The sequence below is a fragment of the Castanea sativa genome, chromosome 1, assembly GCF_040712315.1.
Source record: "Castanea sativa cultivar Marrone di Chiusa Pesio chromosome 1, ASM4071231v1".
NCBI classification, from domain to species: domain Eukaryota; kingdom Viridiplantae; phylum Streptophyta; class Magnoliopsida; order Fagales; family Fagaceae; genus Castanea; species Castanea sativa.
In genome coordinates this window covers 78,670,340-78,697,497 of record NC_134013.1, presented here as the reverse complement: position 1 = coordinate 78,697,497, position 27,158 = coordinate 78,670,340, and the positions used below count along the sequence as shown (strand labels likewise).

Below are 27,158 nucleotides of genomic sequence, written 5' to 3'. Positions count from 1 at the left end.
TAATTACAATGCTGCTAATATTTTATTTATAGAGAGGTGTCAATTTAACTAAAAAATCTTTGACTATTTAAAGCTCGTTTGACAGAGAAATTTGAGTAATGTTATTTATAATTTGTAAAAATATGTGTAAGTAAAAACGTATATAAAAATGTGTAAAACTATTTAAAAACTAAAAATGTTCGTTAAAACAACCCTTAAAATTTTATTCTTGCGGTGAATAACTTCCTTCACTGTATAATTAATTAATAATGATCACATAGCTTTCTAGTTCTAAATGTACTTGTCAATATTTGTGCCAGGTAAAGTTAAAAACAAAACAATAAAAACAACAATAAAAATGCGAAAATGGTACAAAACACAATCCCCATGAATGAACTGGCGTACTACTACGACTCTACCACCGAAAAGACTCGAGAAAGAAACAGAGTCACGGGTTGTATAAGAAAACTGACGTGGCAACTCAACTCCAACAAAACATCCTTTGTTCCTAAACAACAACAAGGTCTAGAACAAAAAGCGAAGCAAAACAAAAACCCAAACTCTTTAACATTAAAAAAAAAAAAAAAAAAAGCATTACTCTCGGCTTCTCGCTTTAACAGTTGTTTAGATAAGACTAGAAGGAGCACTTTAAAAAACAAAAACAAAAACAAAAACAGAGAGCTTCAAATTCAAGTACATAATCCTCATTCTTCGATTATGTTCTTGTTTCTCAATTTCGTTAACACAAATTTACAGTAATGTCTTGGCTATTCAAATCGTTCCAATCCGACGGTCCAGATTCGTCGGAGCAGGATCACGATGATCACAGCCCATCCACGACTCCACGTGGCGTTAAAGACGACCTCTCCGCCCTCGGCCAAACCCTCGGCCGCCAATTCCGCGGCGTCGCTAATTTCCTGGCCCCACCACCTTCTTCAATCGCAGCCGTTGATCCCTCATCATCATCATCAGAATCACAATCGCAATCTCAAGCTCTCGTTGGAATTCGCAACGATCTTGTTGAAATCGGTGGGAGCTTGAAGAGTAGGTTGTCCCTTCTGTCCAGTGCCAAAGCCGTGAGTGAGATCTCGAAGCTCGCTTCCAACTTGTTACAGTTCGAAAACAACGAGGAAGAGGAAGAAGAAGAAGAAGAAGCTTTTCGACAAGACGAGGGCGACGACGATGATGTTCCTGGAGTCACCGATGATGTTCTCGATTTCGTTTCGGAGATTTCCACGCGACCCGAGCTCTGGACCGATTTTCCTTTACCACTCGATAATAATGGTAGCTTTTATGTTTATCTGTAAATATTTTGAATTGGTTAATATTAGTGAGTTAGGTAAAATAGCATGGCATTGGCTTTGATTACAATTTTTTTTCTTTCTTTTCAATTTAGTTTCATTGCTAAGGAATTAGATAGTGAGATAGTTAGTTAAACTTTAGTTGCTACTTGTTACCAATTTTTCTTGTTGGATTTTGATGGGCTCTTATTGATCCTCAACAGACTAATCGGATTTGGGACACATTTGTTTATTCTTTGTCATAGTATTCTATCAAAACCATACACTTTATCACCTTGATAATTAACTAGTCCTTAGTTAACTTTTCAATTTAGAAAAGAAAATGAAATGGGCATAGTCCTTATATGCATAAGGCAAGCGAAAGACAAGAGAAGGAGAAAGAAGAAGAAACAAATAGCTTACAAATTGTACAGAGCCAAGAACTGGGCTTGGTGGGATACAGAAGGAATCTAAAACCTTTGAGGATTAGTGGGCTATGGAATTTATCAAACAAGATGACACCTTTTCCTTGTCGTTGGCGACAGCTAGAATGTGGTTCTATCATGGTCTACCGTGGATTATCAATTTAAAATTTGCTGACTGCTAGTCATAACATTTGTGTTCATGAAAGCTGATGATCATTAGAGCAAAGCTTTAGAACATTGCATATTTATTTTGAAGTCATGCGTTTCTGTTATATTTCTCTATTTCTGTTATCTAAGACGATGGAATAAATGAATGGAGATGCATATTAAAAAAATAATTTTTACGGTTTGGCTTGTTTTATCGCAGATTTTAATATGTCTGATGTTCAGAAAGAACATGCTTCAACTGTTGAACGTTTGGCCCCAAGTTTGGTTGCTCTCAGACTTAAACTTCAAAGTTATATGAGTGAAGAACAGTTTTGGATAATTTATTTTATATTATTGCTGCCAAGATTAAGTGAACAAGATTTTGAGCTTCTATCTACGTCTAAGGCAAGAGTTTTGTTCTCTATGTTGTCTTTCGTTTCTTTTCAATTGCATTTGCGTGCATTATAAACTCAAATATAATTTGCTATTGGCAATCCCATGGGCAGATTGATAATGGGCCTGGAAATGATCTTATGGCATGTTGTCTGGCTTTTCAGCGCAAAACTATGCCTATTAGGCGCAAGCATCGTACTATTGGAAACGTATTTTCTGCAATTTACAGTGATAGTTAAAATTGTTGTTTTTCACTATGCTAAACCCAATGTGCCAGCCAAAAAGTTGTTCTTCTTCCAAAAAGGTTCTTTAGCATGACGTTGGCATGTTTTGCTCAAGGGTTAGTTTTTGTGCATCTTGTATGTGATTTTGAATGCTTCTTTGTACGTTCGAGCTTTTGTTGTGTCCTGAAGTTCCTGTTATGAGCCTGTTATGTGACTCAAATAAATGGACCCATGATATGCATGACTTGTAATCTTTTATGAGCCCTGTCATGCAACCCAGTCAGTAATTGTTGATACTGTTTTTGTTGTTTTTTGTTTTTTGTTTTGTTTTTGTGTGTGTGTGTGTTTGTGTGTGGTTCTTTTCTCCTCTCTTGCTCTCACACCATGCTTTCGTTGAGCATTCAACTTCATTGTGTGCCACCCTACTTGTAAACATTATAGCCGCCTTTCACTAATCCCAAAGCATAGGTTGTGGAAAGCTGTACTATGTTCTGCTGAAGGGTTATCCTGTGATACTGCTGGGATGGTCAATCCATCATCTTGCTCTAGTATTACATGTTTGTGGATTATATTTCTAGTTCATATTACTGAAAATCTTGTTTCTTCTGTGTTGTTTTGATATTAAAAGTCCATAGATACATTTCCCTGTCTTTCTGATGTAAATGACGCTCTGATTCTTTTTCTGTTTCTTCTAAACTGGCTATTAAACGTTTAGTTTTTGTACTTCCATAGTATTTAGATAGAAATTAGTTGTTGAAAGAGTGAACTATTACTTCAAAGGAATTGGCTGTTCTGTGCTACTAGTACTAAATAATTTGTTTCCATTTTATTTATATTTTCATTATATTTAAAGTTTTTCCCATGAGAGAGGTCAAAAGAAAAAAAAGTAAAAACTGCACTTTCAAAATGTTTACTGTTATATTTCCAGAAACACTGACCTTGAGCTTCCCATGTAGTATTGTTCAGGAAATTAGTTTATTAAAGCTAGTAAAGAAAATATATATGTTCTTTCCCATTTTCATTTTGTGTAAGAAACTTCCCTTTCAAACAAACATTTTTCAAAAAAATGTATCTTTGTTGAAATTTGTTTTTTTGCAGATTCTTGAAGTGAGGGATGTACTTCTGCAAAAGCTGCAAAAGAATGCACACTTGGAGAATGAGAACAGTAAGACTCTTGATAGATCTCAAGATAGTAGCAAGGCAAGCGAGCCACAAGGGGAAAATATGCAATCTGATTTAAAGGTTGATTCAACTGATATCAGAAGAGCAGAAGTTGCAATGGATAATGAAGAGAATACTGAAAAGTGGTTGGAAGAGGAAGATATTGATACAGGGACTTCCGTGCGTGCTCAAAACAATGTTGAACATGAGGAGGACGATGAGGAGGACGTATCATTCAGTGATCTGGAGGATGATGATAATGATCTTTCTAATAGACTCTCATGCCTTAGTCTAAAGCAGCAAAAGGAAGGCCATTCAAATGGATGCAATGACTGGGTTCAACTCAATCGAAGTCCTGAGACTCAGTGTGGCCATGGACAGCAAAAGGAAGGGGAGTCAAATATTCGAGATAAAGATTCAGAAGGTGAGGATTCAAATGACTGGCTTACTGTTGATGATTTTGACTAGAGTTTGGCAGTTTGTTTTGTCCTTGATTTATTGTAAAGTTTCTACCATTTTTTTTTCGATCCTTGAGGGTCCTGTGCCTAAGAATTATTAATTGTTTATATTAATAAGTCAGTCTTCATTTAGAGAATTATCCATTGTTAAATAGCCAGATTTAGGTTGTATAGAAATTGGGACATATAAGTTCACTCTATTATGTGACATTTATTGTATCCAACAACTACCACACTATTTGATCTCAATTGGAGAAAATTATACCATGTATTTGCAATGTAGCTTCCCTCTCATAGTGGGTGGGCTTCATTGATTTGTGGGACTTATCCACTGTAAGAGGGAGGCTACATGCAGTAAATGTATGATATACTTTCTCATCCATTGGAGCTCTTATCATAGTTTCGTGAGTTTCTCAAATTTTTCTCACAATAATTATTTGCAATTATCTCTGAGCCAAGTTATTGTTATATCATGTAAATTGATGGAATAATCACAAAATGATTGAACAAGTCAAGTTCACAAATAACAAAAGATAAGAAATATTTTGTGTAATACTTTGATCTGGGACTCGCTAACCAAGCTCTACATTGCATAGTTGAGATTTTTTATGAGAAAGAAATGGTGGAAGTTTGTTTTGTTCTTGTTTAATTAGTGGAAGTCCTAAAATTCTCCAAAGAACAAATGAATTTGGCTATTTTGGGGCAATACTAATACTTCTCTTCCCCCATAAAAAAAAAAGAAAAAAAAGAAGCTTCTCTTCCATAAAGATACCATAGTGCACGAAAACCACCATACATGCATACACACAATTATGAGATAGCTTCAACTTCAAATCAATTCCTTATTCATTGATTATGCTTCTCATTGATTTTGTTTTTCAAATTCATTAACCTAGTCATTCTCTCAAATAGAGAATGATTACAAGGTTCGTATCTTATGCACAGAACTCCCACTTTTGGGAGTTTGTGGGAGGTCATGGTAGGTAGTTTTATCCTGAATTTTTTAAAGATATTTGCATACTCAAATCCACAACTTATCACTTTTGGTGAAAGACACTTGTCATCTCATCAAGGTTCAACTTCTAAATAGCAAACAACTACAAAATTCACAAATTAAAATCATTCCACTCCGATGGTCCAGATTCATCAAATCAGGAGCATTAGCACAACCATCCATGACTCCACATGGCAAGAAAGATGACCTCTTTGTCCTCGGTTGCCAATTCCACACCATCACCAATATCCTAGTCTCACCACCTTCCTTAACCACAATCTCTACCTATATGACATGACCATGTTTTAAGCCCAACAACTGAATCATCATGGCTTAGCTGCTTAGGCCCATTCTAAACCCCATTTTGTACCTTCCTAACCAAAGGGCTACGCTGCTTTCAGGCAGACATACGTTTGGTTCAAAGTGATGTAAAAAACCATCGGCCGTCAGAACTAGGCTGGATAAATATACAGTTGCTTTGATAATTTACTATAGTGTTTTGGATTGTGTATTACTTTCCTATTCAAAATTTGGATGGTGACAACTTATTTTATTTTTTTAATCCAACAGTTACAACAGGAGGGAAAATACAAGGAAGTGAAGGCTTTTGCCATTACTTTCCTACTTATTTCATCAAGAATGTAATGTGGAAATTGAACGAGCGATTCTTTTCAAATTTCATCAATGGTTTTTTCTTTTTTTTGGTGGGTCAGGTAAAGGGTCTATGTGAATGATACACCTAAGATTGTACCGAGGCACTCTCCATGTGGAGAGTCAAATATACCATTAAGGCAAGAAAAATGTATCTTATGTGACGATCTCATATACAAATCATTTGTTTTACATTTTGTATTCCATTTTATGCTACACTAATTATGCTATGCCATGCAAGTGATGATGATGATGATGATGATGATGAATATTATTATTATTATTAAACTTTGGTGATTTTATAGAGAAATTCAAATAAATACATGACAAATTTTGATTAGTAGAATATAAAGTGAAACACAAAAATTTGTATTTGTATTGAAATACCCTCTTTCAGATAAGAGGTTCTCAGTTTCATCATTAAAAAAAAAGTTTGTGTTTTTGTTTCTCTAGCCTTTAATGATAAAACGATTTTACTTTATTTGTTAATATGCTCTTTTATTCTCCCACCGTCTCATTTTGTTTGTTCTCTATTCCATTTTGGGATGTCCCAAAATATTGTCATGTTTCAAAAATTAGAAGTCATTAATTAACTAATGTTCCTATTATGCCCCTATTTTATTTCTAAAACCATTTGAAAAGAAAACCAAACTATTTAAAAAATAAAACTAATTGGGCACCTTTTTAGTTGCCTCATTAAGAATAACTCTAAAAAAAAAAAAGCTATAATTTTAGTAATCCAAAATTGCCTAGAGCCAATACCCAATAGTTTTTGTATTGTGGTAGTTGTAGATTTTTCAAATTTGATTAACAGGATAAGTTACACTTTGTGTTGTGTAATTTCAAAAATGCTAATATTGGCCAGGAGTAGATTTTTGCGCCTGTAATTTCAGATTTAATATTTCAATTTTTTGATAAATTTATTTAAGGGTAGTTTTGGAAATTTATGCATTCTTTCAAGGCAGATAAAATAATAAATGATATTCTTTCAAAAAGTTTGATTTTTGAAACAGGACAAATAAATCGGGACGGAGGGAATATATGCTCTTTTGGTTTTTCTGAAAGAAAAAGAAAAACAATATTAATTTTTTTTTCACGATTTTAAAATTATTATTTTAAAATTGTATCTCCTTTATTTGAGGTTCCAACATCAAAAAATCATCCATTATAATTGCATTTTACAATAAGGCTAAAACCCCAATAGTGTATTCGATTAGGATTAAAAAATAGGTCTCCTATTTTATGATTATAGATTTTATTAATTGAGCTAATTGAAATTCACAAATATTTACAAACTTTATAAGTCTATTATATCAAATGTTAATACAACAAAATTAGTATAGTAGTATTCGACATAATATCATATTTACAAATTAAAAATCTTTGCAATAGTAACTTAAAAATGGTAAATTATTACACTAATAATAATTAGTTATAATAACTTATAATTTTCAGTTGCAATAGAGGCTTTAATACTAAATTGCATTGAGAATTTTTTTTTTACAATAACTTAAATTAAAGAAATCATTGTAATAACTTGACACTAATTATTTTGCAATCTATTACAATGAAAATTTCAAAGTGACAATTTAACAAATATATTATTGCAATAGCTAAATATCAATTATTTTACAGTCTATTGTAATGACAAACATGAAGCTGTAATTAAAATAATCTAATATCAATTATTTTACATTCTATAGTAATGAAAAATATGAAACAATTATCTATTACAATGAAGATATCGTTGTAATAATTCGACCGAAATTATTTTTGTTAATTATTTGCAATCTATTGCAATAAAATTTGTGAAATAATAGCTTATTGCAGTCATTATTTATTGTGAGATTCTTGATTACAAGGAAGTAGAGGTTAGTTTGCATAGTACCCAACTAGTTCTTTTGTGAGTTACATTTAGAAGCTGATGTCCTTTTTGTCTGAATTCAATGTGTACACATATTGAGTTCTTTCTTCTTCTTTGGATATTCATGCTACTAGGTTTTGGCCTCAAACAATGAGCAGAATATTTGCAATCAGCTCACTGATTCTGATAAAGAAGAATTGATTATCAACATCTTCAAAAAACTTTCAAGTGAAGTGTGTTTCCAAAGAGGTGAAGATGATTTTCCACAACAATTGTTTTTGGAAGAAGAACGTTTGTTGGGTGTTGGTGGATTGGCTAGATTTCTACTCAAGTTGCAGCAGTGTAACTTTGATGGTCCTAAGGAAGCTGATGTGTCCCTGCAACAGACAATTAATGATGTATTACTACAAATAATTGTTCAGTGTTGCTATTTTTCAGAACCTGCACTGCAACAACATGTGAGTCTCTTCCAATATATTATTTATTTTTCTTGTGTATGATGCTTAGGTATTGACATTTATGTTTGGTAGTGTCATCAGGTTTTGGATTCTATATGTCAATGGAACTTTGGCAGTGAATTGGGAGAACAGATATTGCTTCAAGTTCCCACTTTCTTAGCAGATTTAAATGATGGAGCACTTGAAGCTACTATTGGCTTGTTATTCAAAGCTGCGTCTCAACACCAGCGTATACTCAAAGTAGTATGTATCTAGAGCAACCAGAAGTTGTTATTGAATATATATATATATATATATATATATATATATTATTTTTTTGTAAGCTGTATTTTGCATCTAACCTCTCTCTTAATGTGTATAACTGCCTTTGTAGGTCAGCGCTGTTAGAAATTGGCAAGAAACTTTGGGCCGTAAGGCATCTCCATGTGTGCTAGGTTTTTTAGACAAACATGTGAGAAAACAGACTGAAATTGCTCAAGCTATGTTAACAGAAATTGATTCTATTTTTGGGGTTAATAGAAATGATCGAACTAGACACTGAGTACTTGCTTGGTGATGATCACTTATTTGATATCTACATTTTGCTTGATATTCTGTTGGTGCCTTCTCTTTACAATAGAGCATGCCAGGCTTTTGAGAGAGGTGTTACACATGGATTCATCACAGCTGATTCAGTGAATGAGGTCTTGAAAATACACCATGAGCAAAGATCTGGTTCAATAATTTCTAATGAAAGAGATGCGTTGGAAAATATGCAGTCATTGTCTGTTGAAAAGGCTGTGCTTGACAATGTTGTAATTCTTGCCAAATCCCTCTCTGTCTCTGGACACCATCGAGTGCTTGATTTTGTGAAGAGGATTTATCGAATATACTTTGGATTATTTGATGAGATGGATTGTAGGAATATGCTGAGAGAGCTGGTTAATCGTGCAATGAACCTTGATGATAGTTGTTGTGATAAGAATTTTGACATATTGCTTTATTCAATTGATGGGAAACAAGGATTAGCACAATCAGCTCTATGGATGATGAGAGAGGCTGCTGATACTATGTTAAAGGATACCAGAAAAGAAAGTACCAATACTCAACAAGAACTTTTAAGCATGATGTCAAAGAACTCTTCCTTAGAGACTGCTTTGTCTAATTTTAAGGTATGTCATATCACCTTTGTTGATTTAGTCAGTCATAAATATGCAACTAAAATAGGATCTTATTGTTATAAAGATTGCATATTGGAATTCAATTCTGGATCCTATCCTATAAGTCTTAAACCTTCAGGTCTTTGATTGTTTAGTAAGTCAGGAAGCAGAAAAAGGTTTACATCTTTGCATTGTGGGGAACAACTGAAATATAAACCTATGAAATTGAAGCATGCATTTATCCAAGAAGTTATTGTGGCATATGGTGCATGTATGGTGAATCATATCATTCTTTTTAATTTTTAAATGGGAAAGGTGAAAAAAAGAAAGTCATGTTACCTTAAAGTGTTTAATCATTAATGATACAGGAAGTAGCTAAAGAGAGAGACGATCTTGCTATAAATTTGAGAAGTACAGAGGAGGAAGTACGCCAATTGCAACAAAAAGTTGAAAAAACTAACCTTGAGAAAAAGGAGAAGGAAGTAGAGATTGCAAATTATGCAGCAAAGTTTGAGGCCTACAAGGTATGTTTGCCCCTTTATTCTGTTCTTGAAATTTTTGTATCCCACTAGATATTGTAGTTTATGGTGCATGTATGGTGAATCATATCATTATTTTTGTATCCCACCAGATATTGTAGTTTATGTCTTTGTAGTTTGAGAAGCAAACAAAAAGTATAGGATTTCAAAATTTCAAAGTAACTTAAAAGTCCAAAGTATAGGATTTCAAAAGTATATGGGAAAAAATATTGGATTTCAAAATTTATGTGGCAACAATAGAAGAAGCAAACAAAAAGTCCAGAGTTTTCATTTAATACACTACATCAAAATAAGTCTATTACATCAAATGATAATACAATAAAATTATTATAGTGGTATTAGACATAAAAATATTATTACATCAAAATTGTCATTAAAATATTTAAATTTTCTTGCAACGAAATACTTTGTAGCACAAACCTATTATCTTAAATTTTATTGCAACACTTCGCCTAGACTATTGCAATGACTCTCATATTATTGCAACATTTTTTTTTTTGTAATAAACATTTTTTGTTGTAGTAATGTATGTTACAACAATATATGCTATCAAAACTCATGAAGTCTGACCATCCCTATTGAGTTCTATCCATAGAGGGGCGATCTAGTGCATGCCTAAAATCATGCTTATTTTCATCTTTTTAATTATGGACTAGTAACCGATAGTAGACTATGAAGTCTTCATAGGTTTTGGAATCCTCCTTTATTTCTATAAAAAAGGAAAGGTCCTTAGGTGGAGTTTGAGATTTCCTTTTTCACATCAAGTTTTAGTGATTAGTTAAGTTTTTTACCAAACTTACAACTTTATGAAACACAAACTAACAAATTTACCATAAATAATTTTAACACAAAGTAGCAAACACATACTTCAAGGATAAACTGTGAGATTCAAGGTCAGTATTTCAATTATCATTGACCAAGTCTGAAATCAAGCATCCATTATCTTCTCCTTCTTCAAAACATTCTCGAAGTAAGAAAAATTTGATATTTTCCAAATGATTCGATACTTGTAACTCTCATCCATCTTTTCCTTGGTACTAAATATCTCCTGATAACCCTTAGGGTTGATATGATAAGCGTAGTCAATGACATGCAATAACAACTTGATTTTGACTTGATAATTTCAATTAGACATCTTCTAAAAGATCTTGTTGCTCCAAGTACAATCCAAGTTTGACATTTAAATATTATATATACACTAGTCCAGCTACTCAAGTATGTTCATGGTCACTCTCTTTTCCATTTACAACAATTTGATAGAGGAAGACTTGTTACTGCATGATTTTGAATGAGCTCCTTAAAGAGCCCAAAATTCTGTATCCTCCAAGAAATCTTCCTACAATAACAAATAGGATATATATGACTAGTTTCATCTAATATCTGCATCTTAACCATAACATGCAACAAGAACTCATTAGAATCAAGAATAAGTGTATCGTCTATGGAAAAAAAAAAGAACATGTGGATTCTTTAAAAGAGAACCTATGACTACTTGATTGACCTTAGAATTAGAGAAACATGCATGGCTCACAATTCTTTGCTCAATGAAAGCAAAGTAGGTGAGGTCAGAGTTTTCTGGGATGTAGGTTGAAGTGTGGATAGAAATTTTCTTCTCAATTGGCTATGTCGAAACCAGTTATAAGAATTGGATATCATCCACTTGGAAAGGTGTGCTCTTCGAACATAATGCAGAAGAACCCTTATGAGACACGGCTACGTTTTTGTAGTTTGGGATGAACCACTTACACTTCACGTGCAAGTCATTCACTTGCCCTATGCTCATACTTATAAGATTCAGTGGGGTTTATCGGTTTCATATAGAGGAAAGTTTGCTGTTGGTGGGTTCTTTCATCCAGGTTCGGCTCAACACATTTTGTGACCTAACATAACAATTTAAAGTGAGACCCATTTATAAAAAGTTATTAGTTTCCTCCAATATCCCACCGGTGGTACTCGATGAACATTTCTTTGCAAAACCATCAATTTGATATTTGCTTTTTTTTTTTTTAAACAACTTTAGCCTTGATTTGGTTTCTTTGTACTAAGGTCACTATGTTCATGTCAAAATCAAGAAATATTAACCATGTTATTGGCATGCTAAATGTCTTTCATGCAAAATATGACCACACATTTCTATGAAGATTTTTCACATGAGCAAAGTATTTTAAATATAAAATAAAAAGTTTTAAAAAATTGTAAATTCTAAACAATGTCATTTCTATTAAATACTTCAATCCTATGTTAAACATATTCTTTTCAAACCTCGCTCAAATTCACAATTCTCGCAAAGTATGGCCTATTCTAGGACCGACTACACACATTTTGGGGGCAGACACAAATGTAAAATATATTGTTACTTAATATTTTATAAGAGATATATGAATTATAAAAAAAGAATCCAACCTTTTTTTATAATTTAATACATTAATTGGACTATTTTTGTATAATTATAAAATGTATTTTAAAACTTTTAATTCCGAAAATATTGAAATAATTAGTATCAAGATCAGGGGATCATATTTTATATGGTCACTATCTCTCTTGACAATGTTGGAGTTCAGTTATTGAACAACAAATTTTCAGTAATGAATTTGTCTCAAAAACTATTAATTCTAATTCTAATTTTGATAGAGTAAAAAGAAGAGTAAAATTTTTGGAAGATTGAAAATTTTTACATTATTAAACTGTCAAATGTTGAACATTCAAAAAGAGTATAATATAGATATAACATATTCTATTTTAGGGAGCTTCTTCCATTTGGGGGCCAAAGGCCATAGCCAAAATGGTGTTATGGTTGAGCCGCCATTGCTTTCTTCCTCTTTTTAGTGAAGAAGAAAATGAAGATAACAAGGAAGGTTGCAAGAGGAAGTAAGACAACTTTTTGTGTAGGAGAGAGAGAGATTGTAAGAGAAAGATGCGGTGAGAGTAAGAGTGAGAGAGAGAGAGGGGCAGAGAAGTTGTGATGATTTGTGTGTTACGTTATTACAAGATTAGCTAATTTCTTGCTTGTGTCCGGAGGGAAGTCAATTACCACCTAGATGATGTGGCAGGGCACACTCATTGAGTAACAGTACACACAACACAGAAAGAAAATCCACCTTACACTCACATACTAAGTTACTGTTACTCTCGAGAAATTATTAGGTCCACTAGGAGAACTGGTCCTGGTTCTTCTAACCAATAAAACACTGTCATTTATGCATATATGGCATCACCTAGTGGTTTTTTTAATTTTATTTTTTGTGTTGATTTGGAATTCGACTCACACATTTATATAAGTTTTATTATTTCATTGGTTGAGAGGACCATTTTAGTAGTCCTCTCGATAGACCTAATAATTTCTTGTTACACTCAACAAAATCAACGCCCAGAGTAGGCTAAGTTTATTTTTTGTTTTATCCAATATTTTTTTTTATAAACTTGTTTTATCCAATATTTTTTTTTGATAAACATGTTTTATCCAATAAGTTTGATTACTGACATAATATTAAATATAGGGAAATGTTAACCAATGTTTTAAGGGCATTTGTTTAGAAACTATTTTATTGAGAGAATGATAAAACACTAAATGTTGTTGATAGTTTTTTATATCTCTCATAAAAGTAGTGTCAAAACTTTCCTACTGAGATTTATTAACAATTTCTCTAAAGGTATCAATTAACATGACCCTTAAATAGAATTAAATTTATGAGCTATTAATTCGTTACTATTTGAAAGACCTTTCCTAGGATATATTGCTTGCATATTTTAAGGACACCAAAAGAAAGAGTTAATTTATATCTTATTTTAGAGGGAACAAAATAACTTTTGTTATTGACTGGAAGCTGAATCAGAAAGAATTATATTATGTTGGAGAAATTATCAATAAAATAATATTCTATAATTTTTCAATAATACTAATAAGATTAAGAGATACCATGAGTTTGCATATCATTGTCATCTTTATGGCTCGACTCTTGAGCCATGGCAGGGTTCGGTTTCTTAGACTGAGAAGTCCTCATATGCACTTTCTAATTGACGCATGGTTGGTTGGAAACTTGGGAGCACTGTGTGACCAGAATATCAAAGAAATGAATATATTTATATATATGAAAACAAAAGACCCTAAGCATGAGCCTGCACATCAACTTTCTGCTTATGTAATATCTACAACTTGATATCCCTATTTAAATCACACTTCTTCAGTGTCTTTTCTACCTGAAGCAATATTCTCTAAGACGTCTTTTTACTGTTTCACATACAGTTCAAGGTGTCAGGTTACTAGTTGTGTTGCTCCTTCCAAGCATCATTACCTCTAGCCTCTCCAGCCAGCATGATGGATAGGAAATTTGACATCAAATGTGTTTAAAGTAGGTGTCAATAGTGAATTAGAATTGAATCTCATCAAAGAAGTTGGACCCCTTTGCATATGTCCATCAGCTGGTCTTGGCTGCACAGGTCTCATAGTTACTTCATTGAGGCAATTATATGCAGAAGGGACTGTTTGAGTAGCAAATGGTGGAGGAATAGCAACCCGAGATGTAGAAGGAAGCAGAGGACTTGGAGTAGCATGGAAACTTTCAAACATTGAGTTTGGTACTTTGAAGTTGATTGAAGTTGTTAATGGCCAATTTGTCTTTGGAACCGATTGCCTGTGAAGCTCAACGTCAGGTGGACACCATTCAGGCATGTCATCATCATCATGAAAAAGATTCTTTGTACATGGAACAGCACTAATGCTACCTCGTGTGGTGACAGCTATGGTTTGAGTAGTGTGTTTTCCTTCCACAATGGGAAATCTGGAGATATTGTTGCTTTCAAAAAAATTCTTCGGGGGAGTCTTCTTCTGAATAGCACCTAGGGGAAGCTGTGCAATATTTGAATTTTCCAATCGTCTGTGATTGACAATTAGTGATACTGTTGGAGGCAGGGACCTATCAATATTCCTAAATCCTTCAGCTGAAAGTTTCTTCTCCCTTATATAAGCATCTAGAGGCTTGCTTGTTATAGTCTGAGAAATACCGGATGAAGTCCCAAAGTCAAATTCAGGAAGATCATCATCGTCAGGCACAGACACAACTTTCTTTGTGACATCAGTTGGAAGAGACAGGACAGGTTTTTGAAGTTCCAAACTCGGTTTAGGTTTCTCTTGTCCTGAATTGTGCATTTGAGGAGCTTCAACTTCCAATGACTGTCCCAAAGAACCCTGATGAGGGTCACAGTCAGAACATGATGTCTTGATTCCTACTGAAACAGATAGAGAATCACTTGGGACTGAAGGTGTTGGCAAGGGTTTAGAACTGGTGGAAGGATTACAGAACTCAAGTTGGGCATTACTATGCTTAACATTCTTGCTTTCAATACCATTATTTCCTATACTCTCAAGAGTTGCATAATCTGTAGCTGACGCAACTGGTATGGATTCCTCAGCTGGTGGTGTATGAGACAAATTATTTTCTGCACTTCTTTGAGTAGGAGAGTCAGAAGGTGAATTGACAGGCCGCTCCGTCAAGGAACAACTCTTTTTATTCAGTTTCTTTACATCAGTATTGGAAGTTGCTCGGTTCCTTCGCCACACAACACAACCAATCAAGGAATCTTGGTTGTCTTCAACAGCAGCCATGCCCTTGAAGAACCCATGTTTAGCAAGTATTGTGATAATGGTCTCACTACGAGGACAGATGTAAAGATCAATACCTGGAGAGAGTTGTGCAAAGCCAACCCTCTCCCCTTCTTTGTACCCTTTTGCAACCTGTTTAATGTAATGACAAGAAAAAAAAATTATCATCTTTTCATCAGAAATTTCTATGATTCAGCTTTAGCATTTAACAATTAAATCCGTACTATCTGTTAATAATTTCCAAATTACTCTTTTTGACTCACCTTTTTCATGCCTGCCAGTCCAGTTTTAGAAGACCCTTCTTTCCAGCAAAGTGATATTACCTGAAGACAAATGCTAAGATTAATTAAATCTCATGTGAATGTATAACATGCAACATGTTGGGTCTCTAGGTAGTATAAAACTCAAAATGCATCAAAGATATTATTCATAGGAAATAGAATCAAGAATCTTATCATGCAATAAGTAATACATATCCTAGCATTGTAAAATTGTCAGTAGTTATAGAATTACATAAGACATGTTTTGGGCTCTTATCAATACAGCCTAAGTTCCAAAATTTTAGGGTCAGCTATGGATCCTCAATAGACAAATCAGGGGTGTTACTAATATTCCCCATCATTCTATCCTATCCAATCTATAACACCTACTTAATTAACATGTTATTTTTTACTACTTTTACCAATATTGTTTTAGGTGTCTTCTACCTCTCTTTGTCCCTTCAACTTAAATACTCTTTCTCACTAGTGCATTAATCATTCTCCTTTGCACATAATCAAACTATCTTAACATATCTTTCATTGTATTTCCACTTACCTATCTTAACATTTTCATTTCAACTACACTTATTTTATGAACATTTTGCTTCTTAATAGCCCAACATTCGCCTGATTTTTATCACTTAACCTGCCAACTGATTCATATTTATTATAGCAACCAAAATGATTGGTTTTCATTAAATTAGCTGGTCAATAGTTAATGAAAATTTTCTTGTCTCACTCAACCAAACATGATCTTATGGCACTTAATCCCAAAAATGCAGGATATCTGGGTGCACAAGTTGTTCTTGCTCAAGATCCTTTACAGTCCATACTTTCAGTTAATGGTGGGTCAAGGACTAGACTAGATATGACTCATTGGTTATCTAGCTGATTCATGTCTACGAAACAGAGTAGCGGGAAAAAGCTTGGGTTGGATTTGCGCAAGGTGTAGAGATGGGACAAAAAGAAAACTCGGAATTCAAAAAGGGATTCAAGCCATCACACTAAAACTCTCTTATAACTTACAAACACAATCATCAAGCACCACCACAAATGTAGTTTCTATATAACCTATGACCTAATATATGCAACTTTGCAAGTATGCAATATGTGATTTTGAAATAGCATGAAAGCCAACAAATCCAAATGCTGGCCATTATCTAGTGTCAAAATGCTTCCCCTACTTTTAGGCAGTTGAAGGATCTTCTATTAATTTATATATTAACAACTAAACACTCTAGCCCACATAGAATTCTATATTGGCATTCATTAATAAATTAATTTATTTTGATAAAATATTAGTAGGGAGGGAGGGGACTTGAACCCTAGATGTTTTTGTTAGAAATACTAGGATATTCAACTAGTTAAGCTACAAGGCACTTGGCTTATATTGGCACTAATTTATAATTCTTCATTTCAAGGATTCTCCAAAATCACCATATCCGCCCAATTATAAACTTAAATTAACTTTCGAAACTTCAATATGACCATAGTGAAGATCTTTATAACAATTTTGGCAACAGAAGCCTCCTACCACGCAAATCTGGTATTGAGAGCACCCAAAAAAAAAAAAAAAATCCATCTTTTATCACACAATCATGCTATATATTACACAAGATGAGATCTCCAGAAGAAGATAAAAAGGAGGGGGGGGGGGTCTCAACTCCTATACTTCCCAATGAACACATAACTATCTGCAATTTTCGTATGTCAACATCAGCAGAATAAACTGTAACACCTTTAAGATCCAGTTCCACTGACACCTTTAATTTACACTCCTGTACCTCCTCTAAATTGCTTTCAGTAATGCATATCATCTAACTCGTGAAATTAATAGTAAATCAGCCACTTTAGTTCAGAAACACTTTCAGTTTACAGTGAAGTCACCCCAGGTAATCTGATTCTATATTAGCAGAAAATTTTCATAAATTGCCGGAATGGACCACATTTGAATTCTCAATTGCCTCCAAAGTCCTTTGATCCACCAGTGAGTTGAAAAAATCATGGTTGTTCTCGTTTTGTCTTTTGATTCTAACAAACTAACCATATTTTCTCCATCATTTCTGTTTTTTCTTTCCTCCTTCCACATTTTAATAGTTCATCCAAACAGCATCTGAGAAAATAACTATATTGATATAACATGCATTTTCTATCACTGTCTTTGATCATTTTTTTCTATCAGAAAATAACATTCATTTCTTTACATTATTATCATTGAAGCAAAGGAAACTTACTATCCAGTTGCCTTACTAATCATCAGCAAGCGAGTAGCATAAGCAAGGCAGATCTTCAATTTACTTCTATAAAACTAATTTAGACCCTGAAATATAAATTCTTATTTCATGATGATGGGCAAAAGTAAGAGCATCATACCATCAACCCTCGGTTTCGTGAGCGAGGAAGATCTTGAATATATTTTTCAAAAGCCTCTAACCTCACTTTGCCTTTGACTTCTACAGATTCACACCACTTGATATTAGGCATCCTCTCACCGCTACACATGAAGATTATCGTACACAGGTTAACAATAAAAAATTTAACCCTTTCAAGATTATACATACATTGTGGATATCATGTTTGGTTATTGTTTATTATCCCAAACAATTGGGAATGTGGTCTACAAGACAAATTGCTTGAGATGGAGTTCTATATTGCACTAAGTGACTTTTTTTTTCCCTTTAAATAAGAGCATGCTAAGTGATTAATGAATTATATGTCCCACAAGGCAACGAAATTTATGTGCATGAAGCATTCCAACAGCCAGCATCAATCAAATGAAAGCAAAAAGTCAGCTTTATATCCAAGGTCTATAGGGTCTTTTAGGAAAAGTGGAAATGTATTGGCAATGGAAGTGTAATACTAAACAAAAACCATGTTCTGTGCTATGATGCCTAAACTACTATTTACTTCACTTCAAACAAAAATGTGTCTTCAGATTAGTGCTCACTGTAAACAACACAAGGAATAAAGCAATATTAGAAGAAATCCCTTATAATATTAGAGGGATAACTTCCAGATAGGTTGCTTCCATCAAAGAAACTTATAGAGATTTCATGTTGTGGACTCCAGACTACAGTAGGATCAACTTGTGACTCATTCATATGGGCGTTTGACAAATAGGGGAGAGACATCTGGGGGGGGGGGGGGGGTGGGGGGGTCAGTCTGCACAAATATGGGAAATGCATAATTTAGAACAATCAAAAGATTACTAGGACAGCTAAATCTTCTTGCAGATTTTCTTACAAAAGGGGAGGAGACATTAAAATAATTTTATTTTTTCTTGCAATAGACACCGCTCTTCCATTCTACTACAATCTCTATCCTGTTAACTATGTTTCTTTTTGTGTGTGCGTGGGGGGGGGGAAAGAACAAGCAACAGTGATAAATGTTACATGGACAAAAATCCAACCATGAATTTCATTTTCAAGTGTCTATTAAAAAAAGAATTGAACTTTAAAAGAAGATGAATATACCTCTTAAAGAAGGCAACTGCAAACACATTTACAGAAGAATTCAACTGAAGGGACCCATCCCAGAGCTTCTCAGCAAATGTGGGAGCCACTTTTCTGACAAGTAATTTCGTTCTATCGGTGGACTTTAAAGAACCATGCTTTAGATCATGCCTGATATTCACAGCAGCAGAACAACTACCATGTCTAGGTGAAGTTTCTTCCAAAGAATGCTTAATATTCTCAACTTCTGATCCTTCTTCTTTCTTCACTATTTGGCTATTTCTGTCTCCACGAGCTCTACCATTTTCCTTTTTATAATTATCACCCAAGCCAACACCTAAAGGGCCACTGCTAAATTGGAGTTCATTTTCCAGTGACATATCATTTTTGTATTTTTGTTCAATAGCCGCAGGGGCTAACAAAGAGCCTGGTCCAGCAGTTGAGGCAACTTCTATTCCTTCACAATTTGAAGCCTGATCACTTTGAGGCAGCACGCTTGGGGATGCAATGCTTATTTTCTCAGCTCCATTTCTGTAATATCCATTATAATTTTGTCGAGTTGCCGGTAGAGTATTCTGACCATCAAATTGATCTTTCTTAGATTGATTCCTGATGCCAACTGTTTTAATTGACAGTTGACTTTGATTTAAAAACAATTCAAGGGAATTTTCTTCAATCTCTTTAGGGAACCCATATTCATGAACAGGTTCAGAAGTGGTGTGTTGCTTATCAACAGCTATTAACTTCCTCTTTCGTGATGATTCAGAAGTTCCTGAATGAGGTGTCAGTATCTTGTTCTCCATGAATGCACCCTGACTTATAGGTGTATGCATTGTCTGACCTGGTAAGATTGTGCCCTCTTGTTTCTCATGCCACATATGTTAGAAATCCAATCCACCAACAAAGTTCAGTCCTTGCAAATAATTCTTCTTGCACTAGATCTGTATTCAGGACATACAAATTCAATCAAGGCCCAAGTATGCAAGAATTCAGTGATTCTAATAGGTAAGTTATTGCAACTGCTAACATTTTCAAGTTTAACAATTTGCAAAAGTAACTTAATTCTGTCTACACTTTCCAGTTTCTTCTAAAAACCAAGTTTATAAAATCATGCAACCATATATCCCATTGGATGAAACAAGTTACTCTACTAGACAATAGAGTTTTTTTTTTTTTTTTTTTGGTGGTGGTGTTAGTTGTTACTAGTAAATAAGAACAATTAAATTTCAATTAGTAAATATCTGTTGAGCAAAAAAAAAAAAAGTAGTAAATCTCTGAAGCATCAATGCCTTTGAACCCTCTAAACTTAACAAGCCAAAAGATACCCAAGACTGAGCCTTCTTGAACAGACTTGGCCCTTAGAAAATATATAGCACTTGACTTTTGCCACCATTCTCTGGTGGTGAGCACACCCTCAAACAATGAGAAACTTGAGACATGGGATTTCAATTTTTATTACACATATTTTCCAGCAGCCTAATGAATAGCATCCTAACCATATCATCATCAATCTTCAGTTAATCTTTTTTTTTTAAGCAATAGTATTCTATTGAAGTCCGGACTTGGTGCAATGGCAAGTGTCTTCCATCAAAAGTAATATATAGCAGGTTTAAGTTCGAGAATCAACCTCTCAAAAAAAAAAAAAGATAAAACTATCTACAATCACCTTTCCCAAAACCTACAAAAGTGGGAGTTTTGCATACTATGACCCAATGGCATTTATTATGAGAATGGACAACTTGGTGCACACAAAAATGAACACAAAGTAGCCTAAAAGATTTTTTTTTTTAAAAAAAATACACAAATAAAGTGGTTCTTTGAAATCTAAAAGGGAATTGAACTGCAAGGACTGAAGTTTGTGGGTTGATTATACAAAACAAAAGACTTTTTGTGCAATTGCTACATACAACCTGAGGTTATTCAGAATGCAAATATGCATATAGGTTATCATTCTTGAAGCCACTCAAAAGGCAGGTCTTCCATTTTTACTTTATTTTACATAATTTATTAATGCCAACGCCAGATTTACATTTTTTTTTCTTTCTTTCTCTTTTGTTTCAAAGGACATATGATAGTTGTGTTGTCTCTCATGCTTGACTATCACTTGGCTTCAGAAAAAAGGAATTGCTTTTCAGCGTCCACACCTAATAATTCTTTTGGCATGTTTTGGTGATACATCACTGTTTGTGCAACTCTAGGTTTCTTGATAGACTGCTTGTGTACAAACGTTGTTGGTTTTTTTTCTTTTCTTATTTTTATAAATATAATTTCATATTTTTAAGTAGAATTTCTCACGAATAAAATTGTTAGTTCCTTTGGCAAACAAAGACATCTTTAGTCAAGTTACTTTTATTTTATTTTTGGATAAGAATAAGAATAAGATTTTCTTCAATGCAGGCGTGTTGCACTAGAAAAATTATCTTATGAAACCAATTAATGCAGCGTTTCCCTCATAACATACAGATCCCACAAGAGTATAATTAGACCCGCCAAATTTGAGAGGAACACTCCATAAACGCCTCATGAGATACTTTCTCGTTGCAGTATTGGCTGTAAGAGCTCTATGGATATAATCATGTAAAGAAAATCAGTCCTTTCTTAAGGTTCGAGGTTGTGTGATCTTATTCTTTGGATATTCACACGTTTCTTACTGGAGCCCTCCATTTAAATATAAATATCCATGAATTTCCTTTTGTAATGAACGAGTTGTTCATATTTGATTGCTTCATATGTGCTTTTACACGAAGCTGTAATTCGTTTTTAATCAAATTTTGTATGTAATCAAAATGTTCGTTGTAATTCTCATAGCATCATTTGTATATATCCCAATGGCTTTTGTAACAAATATTACCTTAATTTGGTGATTCCAATTTCATTGGTGCTTCGATATTTATGTGGAAAAAATATGTCTACCAGCATCAGCAACTCCCTTGTCAAAACGATCTTTAAAATATAATTTTCCAATATTCAGACTTTAAAGAAAGCACGGTTCACATTCTTCTCACGGGCCATATTATCTGATTGCTAAAATTAAGAGACCACCTAATATAAACATTTCAATTCTGTCTTAATTACAAGCTTCATAGAAAAATAAATAACTATTTGAGAATCTATGACTTTAACATCAAGATTTTAAAACCATGATAACCACATTCGGTACACATCATAGCACCTTTTATAAAAATAAAAGTAAATAAATAATTATACTCATCACATGATAATGTACCCCTTTATAGATTGACCCTATCACAATTTAGTCACAAACTTCAATTACTACATTTGAACCCTAAAGTTTGGATTGAAATGACATTGTTAGGTTCCATCCAAATTAACAGATGTTGTATTTTTTTTGGACAAACAAATTACCCCATAATGGTTTGATCCAATCACAACTTAGTCCCACATACTTTTTCAACTGTTGCATTTTGGCACCTTAAGGTTTGGTTAAAAAAACCAACAGGGGTACTTTGGACAAAACCCTAATAATTTCATTTTAATCCAAACGTTAGAAGGTCAAATGTAACAATTGAAAGTTTATGGACTACATTGTGGTAAGGCCAAATCAAATAGAGGTAACTTGTAATTTTATTATGATTATAATATCTAAAATTGGAATTCTAATAATCTATGCTAACTCTTTATCAAAGACCATATTTCATTGTGTTTAGGCATCCTTCAACGGACTTCTTTGCCGAGTCAAAAAATTATGCACAAAGCATGTTATTGAAAATCTCAATAAATAAATAAATTAAATCTTAGAGCATGATAACCAACATTATACCCATAGCCAAATTGTTACTAATAATTGTTAAGGTAAAACTTAAGTATAGTACCTTAGGTATAGTATATTAGATTTCTCAATTGAATTCTATGATTGCATTAAATTTAATTATCCTTAAAAAAGAAACACTAATTTTGTTTTATTGGACAATGCATTCAAGTGTTTGAATTTAATTAGAAAACTTAATATACTGCATCTAAATTATTGTACCTAAGTTTTACTCTAATTGCTGGAAGTGACAGAGAATGAGACTAGAAGATTCAAAAAGGGTAGGGGTATTCCCACAACTGATTTCTTAAGTAATAAAAATGATTACTACTCGACTTTCTTCTCCGAGTGGAGTTTATAACTCTAGTGATACATTGAATTCTGTTAGCAGTAACAAACCTATGGTGAATTACATGGATATCTATTGGTTTTCCTTAGCAATTCTCGCAACATTCTTTCACCCTATGGATGGTAATAAAGGAAAAGCTACTCTCAAGACAATCTAGTAAAGTATGTGACGGAGAAATTAGAGGGCCATGAAAAATACAAACTTTATTCGTAAGTGGTTATTCTTGAATTAGTCCGATTTCAAGGCTGGAAAATTTCAATAAAAAATAGTCTATAGCAATTAAGAGTTTGTTTCTCTCTTGCATACTTCTTATGTACTTTCATTATACCCCCTTGTTGCGTTTATGTCCCTTTGACTATATATGATTAAATTACCAAGCAATATATACAAAAGGATGGAACTTGCTGGATTTGAAGATTTGAGGTACTTTGTAACTTTATAATTGCTGGAATTTGATCTATTTCTATTCATTTCAGCAACTAGTTTGTGAGGTTTTGTTTAGAAGGTCTAGTTATTAGTCTGGGTCAATTTTAAGCTGCAAGATGCTTATTCTTCTTTCTTTTTCTTTTTCTTTTTTTAATAAATGAAACTTACAAAACTTCCATACTAAATAATGTGGGAACTCTTTTAAAACACACCTAACACACACTTCACCCTTGCATTTGGTATACATAATGAACTTTTGGTACGATTTATTAGCATGTATAACCTTGCTCACTTTAGCAGCCTTTCACCAATCCCAAGTCTTAGCTTCACTAAACTAGCAAGATTGATCAACTTCCCAGTTTTCTAAATCTCCAAGCATTTCTTCTACCTAAATGATTGATTGGCATATTTTTAAGCACAAAACAATGACGAATTGCTCGATCCTTCTAGTGCATTAGAATGATAACGTGCCACACTTGTGTAAATACATCCTCCTTCAGCGTGAGGCCCAACAGTGTGTTTGAAAGTTTGGAGGGAGTGTGGTGAGGCAATAAGGATACAAGAAAAGGAGAGGGGAGGAGAGTGGAGATTATCCTTTCCCCTTGGGATATTTTATTATATGTTTGGAAATTTGGAGGAAGAGAAAAGTAGCGGGTGAGGGGGTGATAAAGAGGAGAGGGGAGGAGAATGATCCATTTGTTTGGATGTTTTAAAATTAAGTAGAGGGAGGGGAAAAGATATTCCTCTCCTTTGTATGGATGTTTTACAAATTAAAAAGGGAATATGAGGAAATGATATCATATAAATTGACAATTATACCTCCGTTTTATCTAATTTTTAGAAATAGATAGAAATTGACATCATAAGTGCAAAATTAACAATTATTATTATTTTTTTAAAAAAAGTGGAAACTCTCTCAAAATCCCCCTAATTAAAACCCCATCCCCTTTCACTCTACGCTCCTCCCCTCTCCCCTCCCCCCCCCCCCCCCCCCCCATCCATGTATCCAAAAACATTGTTAAAATTAATGTTGGGCGAAGAGAATAAATATGTCCCGCTCCCTTTGTTTGGACCCTTTAAAAATTAAATTGAGAAGGCAAGGAAATGTTAGCACATCATATAAATTGATAATTATATCTCTCTTTTATTCAATTTAAATAAATAGATAGAAATTGACATCATCATGGCAAAATTAACAATTTCATATATATTTTTTTATATAAGTGGAACCCCTCCACTCCAATTTCCCCCAATTTGGGGGAAATAAAAAAGTAGGGGTTTGGAATCTTACCTCTCCAAATCCCCTCAAACCCCTTCTCCTTCCTTTAAAAAACACATCCAAACAAAGTGAATTATACCACTTTTATTCCCTTTCTCAACTCCCCTCTTTCCCCCTCCATCCAAACACGGCATAAGACTCCTAGGTCTTTTTTTTTAAATTTATTTATTTATTTTAAGGAACCACCAGGTATGATGTTTTTGCCTACCCCTAAGTTTTTTACCATATTATTTTTCTCTACTTTCTACTTGTTCAATTTTACATAGGGTCTAGTGCTTTTATGGGATTAAAAGATGTCTAGTTCTCCCCAAAAGGTCCATACTTAGAATTGGAGAGACTTAATTATCTTTTGGATTGCCAATTCACAAATGGAATTTAAAACATATTTTTACATAATTGGTTAGTTAAAGAATCATGATGGAATGGCATAATATGTTAATAACGAAAAAGTTTTACTCAGAAAATTACCTGGTAATTGGCTTTGACTGCTGTGGTGTATAACATCTGGAGAGAGAAAACAATTGCAGGTTTAGACCACAGATTAAAGAGGCCACTGGCTCATCTATGACAAACTGTAGATAATGCTAAATCCTATATAACAAAGCATAACAGCTATATATGTAAAGAATGGTGCATTCAGCCTTGAATTTTTGTTTCTTGGCATAGACATTGTTTAACTTCACTGCAATCCAAAACTAGTAAATTTGCTAATTCAAAGTTCAAACACGAAAGGCACAAAAAAGGGTGGTAAAAACAAGAAGAACAAAGCAATCTTCTCTCGATATGATTTTGAACCCCACCAAAACCCACCCCTATTTATCTAGAAAAAAAAAATCTCTCAATGTACTGTTTGCACCAGCTAACAAATTATACATATGACTGGTAATCTATATTTCAAGCTTATTATGTAATAGAGAACAAAATAAAAACAATGTACAACCTTGTCATCTATGCAAGTATATGGAAATTTTCCCTGCTACAAAGAAATTAATGAAGACAAATTAGAAGGTGATACCCCAATACAGCTTCGTTCAAGAAAGAGCAGAAACTCATATCATCATAAATAAATGCATACATACATATATAAAATAAAGCTGATTTCTTTACCAATTAAAACTAGTTGAAAACAATGTTGTCTCCTATGGGAAAAATATTAATAACATTTTAATATGTGCTTGAACAACTATGATTTTATGCAGGCAAAATGGTCCAGATCATAAAGGTGACGCAATTGGTCTTCCATAAATATATTTTTGCATTAATTTTTTTTCACTTGAGAAAAAAAAAAAAAAAGATATCCAATTCCAACATCAAAAGGAAAACAACTTCCTCCCCATCACAACCCAGTTGGGAGAACAACTTAATACAGTGATGAAAAAGAGTACATGAAATCTAACTTCATGTAATTTTCATATATATAACGGGTGGAATATGAGGCCTATTCAGTACCAAATACAATCAAAGCAACAAATAGATTTACAGTTTTCAGCTTAATTCTCTATACCCAGATGAAAAACACTTGCTATTCTTTTGTTTTATAGATAAAAATTAAGAATTCTCAACATTTGGAGAGGAAAAAAAAAACCCCACATTTTAGCACTCGAAACAATTCCACCTTTTTAATAGTTTGGATCTGAAGCAAATGCCTCAAATCGAAAAAACAAGAAACCCCAACAACAATAAACAATGCGCTTGCATCAATTGAAGCATGTAATACCCAAAAGCAACAGAGGAAAATGAAAATTTCATAGTCAAAATCTGCATGAATATTCCCAAAAACAAGAAAATCAAAGATGGGGGTTTTTTACCTGGTGGGCTTGGTCCTTCCTGCGGGGTAAGAGGGACGCTGTTTTCAAAGGTTATCTTCTGTGTGTGTGTGTCTCTCTCTCTCTCTCTATCTCATTGATTCTCTGTAGGCATAGCTTAGCATCTGAAGGAGCCGTACATGCTAGAGCAACGGTGTGAATGCGATACTGATACGGATTATTAAATCCTGGCCTTTGTTTTTAGGGATTCTGCTGTCAGCGTCGTGGTGGGATATTGTTAACGTCACCCGTCTTCTCACCAAAACTTAATTTGGCCTAATTTTTTTTCTTCTCTTTTTTTGCTTTTTTGGGTAATACTATGTCAATTGTCCACACCATAAATTGGTTCTAATCTGTAGCGAAATTATTTTTTTAAACATTAGTAATAGTCAATAATAACTTGACACCTATGATATGTTCTAGTACAATTAAAAATTTTATTATCAAAAATTTCAAGAAATTTAAAATATAATTTAATATTTATTTTAATTATTTTAATCATCTATA

At 33.5% G+C, this 27,158-nt stretch overlaps 2 protein-coding genes across 5 annotated transcripts; one reads left to right on the top strand and one right to left on the bottom strand.

Moving 5' to 3' along the window:
• Positions 1-523: 523 nt before the first annotated feature.
• Positions 524-4,459, top strand: LOC142621829 (uncharacterized). The gene is made up of 3 exons (XM_075795195.1): positions 524-1,263; positions 2,052-2,236; positions 3,547-4,459. Exons 1-3 carry the CDS (start codon positions 738-740, stop codon positions 4,075-4,077), a joined length of 1,242 nt encoding a protein of 413 aa, XP_075651310.1. The 5' UTR covers positions 524-737; the 3' UTR covers positions 4,078-4,459.
• Positions 4,460-13,764: 9,305 nt separating this feature from the next.
• LOC142621666 (uncharacterized) lies at positions 13,765-26,825 on the bottom strand. Of its 4 annotated transcripts, XM_075794997.1 has the most exons (8): positions 26,655-26,825; positions 25,787-25,819; positions 25,315-25,350; positions 21,875-22,065; positions 19,045-19,964; positions 17,945-18,065; positions 15,575-15,634; positions 13,765-15,443 (listed from the first exon to the last, which is right to left on the bottom strand). In XM_075794997.1, the coding sequence occupies exons 5-8, from the start codon at positions 19,899-19,901 to the stop codon at positions 14,007-14,009; spliced, it is 2,475 nt and encodes an 824-aa protein (XP_075651112.1). In that variant the 5' UTR covers positions 19,902-19,964; positions 21,875-22,065; positions 25,315-25,350; positions 25,787-25,819; positions 26,655-26,825; the 3' UTR covers positions 13,765-14,006. The 4 variants fall into 4 exon arrangements, with proteins under 4 accessions (XP_075651112.1, XP_075651111.1, XP_075651110.1 ...); XM_075794996.1 differs by lacking the exon at positions 21,875-22,065; XM_075794995.1 differs by lacking the exon at positions 25,787-25,819.
• Between the last annotated feature and the right edge of the window lie 333 nt (positions 26,826-27,158).